Genomic DNA, 5,805 nt, shown 5'->3' on the forward strand with positions numbered 1-5,805 from the left:
CACACACACACACACACACACACACACACACACACACACACACACACACACACACAGACACACACATACACTACGTGTATCAAGTGCACAAGGAATCCACCGAGCAGTTTTCTCTGCTCCCAAAAAACCTTCAAACTCACCCCTGAGAGAAAGAGAGAGGAAGATGGAAAGAGACAGAGGGGCACAACGGTGATCTCATTGTTGCTATTGTCTCTGCTTTTGAAGCAAGGAAGATGCCTCTCCTCAGTTCTCCTTCTGTGTGTGTGTGTGTGTGAATAGTGGGGTTAACCCTGAATGCAGCTGGGCTGTATTGTGTCTGGTTACAGAGAGTGGTTCCCTATAGCAGGTTCAGAGGCTGAAAGACAAAAGGCCAGAGAAACACTGGCCAACATCTGAATATCTAAGACCAATAAGTCTGTTTGTGTGCATGTGGTTTGTTTTGGGGGGTTTGAAACTTGAAGGTTGGTTAAACGTGATGCTGGTATGTTTGTTTAAATTTGGTGAAAAATAGCTTTATTGGCGACCTCTCTTCTTTCTGTCTCTCTTTTGGCTCTGTTATGGCTGAGTGGGCTTCCAGATCTGTCCGAAATTGCATTTCACACACGGTGGCTGACAGTGTGAAAGAGTTACACGTATAACACACACATGAACAGTCACAGATAAACACATATCTGTGTAATAATAACGACTGGAAAAAGTCCATAACATTGTTCTGACATTCAATGGCTATGTTTTCACAAGTTAAATTGATTCCAGGAGGATATGGATGTTTGAAGACATCTGAAGCAGCAGCAGTTTAAGTGGAAATAATAGGAATTTTGTGACTGTACAGTCACATTTACTTGTGTTAAGCGAAGGGTGAAAGACGCCCATATGCAGATTCATATGATCAACATGATCAAACTTGTGGAATTCATGCCAACTTGAGTGCTGCAGTCTTTGAAAGAAAAGGGGGACAACCAATTACAAAGAAATTCAGAATTTCATGTAAATTACATTTTTAAGCTGATAACATAATTTGTCATAAAACAAATGTTGCAAAATAAAAAATAAATGCATTTTCACTCACGGTCTCAGGTGTTTTGGGCCCTACTGATGCATAAATAAACAACCATGCACACAAACACTGCAGAGAGTGGCAGTTTACAAACGGACATTTTTTTTTTATAACCAAGGTATGTGCACTGATGCACACTCTCAGACATCTTTTGTGTGTGTGTGTATGCTGTCAGTGGACAGTCTTTGAGAAGAGTGGAAAGCAATAAACCTGCTGAAATGGTGCCATCTCACAGACATGATTGATCAATTGAATTCTATCAGACACACTGACCGCTGGGATTAAGAGGGTCAAAACACTGGAGATCATGCACTCTTTGTCTGTTCTGTGTGTGTGTGTGTGTGTGTGAGAGAGAGAGCGTTTAGGCTTTGTTGAGGTAAGTCTTGGTGTGAGGTGTATTAGAGACACATGGGACCTGCACGCCATCAGCGAGTCAGAGACTAGCAGATCTTTCTTTTAAATAACCGCAGACGGCAGTAAACTGGATCTGAATTCACATTCAAATGGATCGATTTCTGTGTTCAAATGAAGGAGGAAAAGGGAATGTTTGGATAGCTGCTTTGTCTGCCTGGCATTTTATCCTTCTATCCCTCCGTATCTCTCTTTCTCTCTCTCTCTCGTCTTGTGGGGATTGCTCTGGCCTCTACTCGAACTCCCTAGAATAACCTCTCAGAGAAAATGAATGAATTGGCTCTATATCAGGGATTTTCGTTTCTATTCTTCTTTTTTCATCCCTCTCTCTCTCTCTCTTTTTCTCTCCCAGTAATCATTTGAGTTCAAATGAAGGAGGAAAAGGGAATGTTTGGATAGCTGCTTTGTCTGCCTGGCATTTTATCCTTCTATCCCTCCGTATCTCTCTTTCTCTCTCTCTCTCGTCTTGTGGGGATTGCTCTGGCCTCTACTCGAACTCCCTAGAATAACCTCTCAGAGAAAATGAATGAATTGGCTCTATATCAGGGATTTTCGTTTCTATTCTTCTTTTTTCATCCCTCTCTCTCTCTCTCTTTTTCTCTCCCAGTAATCATTTGAGGGCTGTAGCTTTCTCAGCTCTTATAATTGTCTCTTCAGAAACTCAACAGCCCAGTAATAACTGACTCACGCGTTGCCTTAACACTCACTCAGAGAGGAGGACGCAAGTCCAGGAATCTGTGTTTGTGTGCTTGAGTCTCTGTATGTTAGTTTCCAGAAAAGTACGAGTACCCAACCTTACGATCATGATGACAAAGAGAAATAAATCACTATTATTTTTTTTTTTTGTGGCAGGAAAGCGACTGATGCTGTAGGTCATGTGACAATGCTAACTTGGCGAATGTAGTACTTTTTTTAATGATTGCGAAGTAATTTCTGCTCAGAGTGTATGCCATTTTGGATGCCGCTATAGAGTTTCAGATACCCAAAAATCTGTTGTAACAAATGAGATTGAAGTGGATGACTTTATTTAAAGCAACAGTTAAGAGGGCCGTTCACCCATAGGCCATAATATTTAAAAAAAATGTATTTAAAAAAATCCACTTTTGTTTAGATCATTATAGCTCTAAAAATATTTTTTATGCTGATTTTTTTTAAGGTTATATTTTAATATTGAAACTCTGGGCCAAGGGAAAGAGTCCATCAATAAAGTTTTGATATAAAATCTGTTGATTAAAAAAAAATAAAAAATAAACTCCTGGGACATAAACGTGCCTGAAGTTCAAGAAGCACCCATATGTTAACTACCATGAACTAACAATAAAACTGATGAATTTACCATTTCTGGTCAGAATTTTGGGGGGTGAAATAGAGTCACTCCAAATGGAATCCATGCCATCAGGAGTTTCTCGTGAGGGCGCAAAAAGTTCCTCATGTGGATTTTACTCATTTTCAAGTTGGTCACATGACATTGTCGCACTTGGTTTGAAACTGACTTCTGTGTGAGCTGTGCTTTATACATTGCTACACTACGGACATCAGATAAAGCACCTTGTTTGCCTGCAAACAAGTAAAGTTTGTTTATAGTTATTTTCACTAAATCTAAAACTCAAGCTTGTGCGTAATAAGCAATCTTATTCTTAAATGTCCTACAAGTTACACTGTACTTTATTGCTTCTTTTTGAAATCTGTTTGAATCTCTCTCCAGCTCTACAGGATTCTCCATTGGCGAACGGCCACGCCCATTCAGGGCGGGACTTCCTGCGGAAGCAGATGCGAGGAGAACTCTTTACACCACAGCAGCTCGAGGTATTGGACCATGTCTTTGATCGACAGCCCTATCCCGACATTTACCCCGTCCCTGACAGCAGCAGCTTCAAGCCTGCCCAGGTAAGGGGCTGGGGGGTAGGGGTGTGTATCCTGCCACGCTGGTTGTGCGCACCTCCTCTGAAAGCTCACGCTTGCCCTTGCCTGGCTGCCAATATTGCTGGACCCTGTCCCAACCCTGCTGTTGACCTATGCGCCCCCACACTGAAGCTAACACTGACCTTTCACCTCTCTGAGCTTATGCTGGGGCTTTGACCCCGCTGGTGCTGATGTCCACTCTATAGAGTTTTTGGCTGAGGTTAAGTCCTAGCACTGCGTAGAGGTTTAGGGTTAAGTAGCAAACACTTGTTCATTAGTTTGCAAAAGTTACCCACACACATGGCATAATGTTTGTATGTCCAAGTGACCACATCAGATAGATTCAGCAGTCATTATTATCAAAAAAAAAAGTTAAAATGCATGATGAGGCGATGTTTCATAAATGTTCAATTTTGTGAGCTTTTGGGCTTATCAGTCACTCTTCTTTTTACTGCTTCAAATAAATAAAATTAGAATTGAATAGAAATTAATACTTTTATTCAGCAGAGATGCATTAAATTGATCAACAGTGATAGTAAAGACATTTATAATGTTAACAAAATATATATTTTTTTAATAAATGCTGTTCTTTTGAACTTTCTATTCATCAAATAATCATGAAAAGATGTATCATGGTTTCCTCAAAAATATTAAGCAGCCAAAACTGTTTTCAACATTGATAATAAATGTTTCTTGAGCAAAAAATCTATATATTAGAATGATTTTGGAAGGGTCATTTGATGCTGAGGACTGGAGTAATGGCTGCTGATTACAGAAATAAATTAAATTTTAAAATATATTAAAATACAAAACAGTTATTTGTAATAATATTTCACAGTATTACTGTTTTCCTGTATTTTTGATCAAATAAATGCAGCCTCGGTGAGCATGAGACTTCTTTTAAAAAACGTTTTTTCAGAAGAAATTTTAACCAGTAGTGTATAATTGTATTTAAGCTGAACAGATACTGCACATTCATTAGATGAAAAATAGCAGCTTTGACAGTCTGATAATTACATTTTGCATTCGATAAGAAAAAAGTCACCAAAGTTTAGAATGATGTAAAGGAGGGTACACGACGTCAACATTTTTAGTTTAAAGCAAATGATCTGCGACTCGACTGGGCTGGCCAAACCGCGAATGGAATATTTCTGCTTCAGCGTTTTAGACAAACAGTTTTTAATAAATCTCTTTGGTTTCCTCCATTCTGGTCAAAGCTAGGTTTGTGTTTGCAGTATGACTGCAGTATGGCTAGACATGCTGACATATAACAAATAACATGTAAAAGTACAGCTGTATGCACATACAGACGCATAATGTGTGATGCATAAAAACTGATCACAAGAAAAGGCAGTCAAAGACGTCACTCAAAAGTCAAATGCTATGACCCCCACATCCATTCAGGCACACATACAAGGCCAGTGTCAGAGTTCTATAGACTTGTCTGAAAGACCCCATAATTCCTCTGTCCATTTCACCACTGAGCGCTGAGGCTGGCAAGGTCAAAGGCTACTGAGCAGGGCATTAACCTTAGGGTCAATCCAGATCCCTTGGGTGTGTGTGAGTCAGGTTTGTTGTGGCACAAATGATCAGACAAATTGAGAGCCGGGAATTTTGAGCTGTCTGTTTTTTAGAAGCGATGGTGTGCGAGAGAGGCATATGCTAAGTGGTCTTGTGTGATTGACTGACAGGTAGTTTTCCCTCCACTGACAGTGTGAATGCTGCTGAAGGAGAGAGAAATGATGGCGAGCTCGACTCCGTTCGAGTGTGTTTGTGTCTCCTAGGGCAGGAAATGAACTTGGGACTTGATTTTGTTCTTTTCTCTGTAGCTGCTGATTAGATTAAGATTCATAAGGGCTCAATTATATACAGTGGGTATAGAAAAGAATCACCCCCCCCCCTTTTAAATAATCACATTTTGTTGCTTTGCAGCCTGAAATGAAGACGGACACAGTTTTTCTTTTATTCAGCTGTGTTTACTCAGGGCAACTTATAACATTCAAGTGAAAAATATAACACCAACATGTCAGAAAAAATAAAAAATAAAAAAAAAACAGAATCACTGAGTTGGAAAAAGGATCACCCCCTTGTGTCAGTATTTTGTTGAACCACCTTTTGCTTTAATTACAGCCTTTAGTCTGTAGGGATTTGTCTCTACTAACTTTGCACATCTAGACTTTGCAATATTTGCCCACTCTTCTTTGCTGAACTGCTCAAGTTCAGTTCAATCTGATGGTGAGTGTTTGTGGTCTTCAAGTCATTCCACAGATTTTCAGTGGTGTTTAAGTCTGGGCTCTGACTAGGTCATGCAAGGACGTTCAGCTTTTTCTCCTTCGACCACTGGGTGCTTTGGGTCACTGTCATGTTGGAAGGGAAACCTTCTTCCCATTGACAACTTTCTGGCAGAGGGCAGCAGATTTTCCTCAAGAATTTGA

At 39.9% G+C, this 5,805-nt stretch overlaps 1 protein-coding gene across 1 annotated transcript in view; it reads left to right on the top strand.

Moving 5' to 3' along the window:
• Positions 1-5,805, top strand: part of LOC107702396 (paired box protein Pax-5-like) — a 59,414-nt gene that overhangs the window by 21,943 nt on the left and 31,666 nt on the right. The window contains exon 6 of the mRNA XM_016504712.1: positions 3,174-3,274. Coding sequence (XP_016360198.1) covers positions 3,174-3,274 — 101 coding nt within the window. The remainder of the gene's footprint in view (positions 1-3,173; positions 3,275-5,805) is intronic.

Source organism: Sinocyclocheilus anshuiensis, unplaced genomic scaffold, assembly GCF_001515605.1.
Source record: "Sinocyclocheilus anshuiensis isolate Anshui unplaced genomic scaffold, SAMN03320099.WGS_v1.1 scaffold86, whole genome shotgun sequence".
NCBI classification, from domain to species: Eukaryota; Metazoa; Chordata; class Actinopteri; order Cypriniformes; family Cyprinidae; genus Sinocyclocheilus; species Sinocyclocheilus anshuiensis.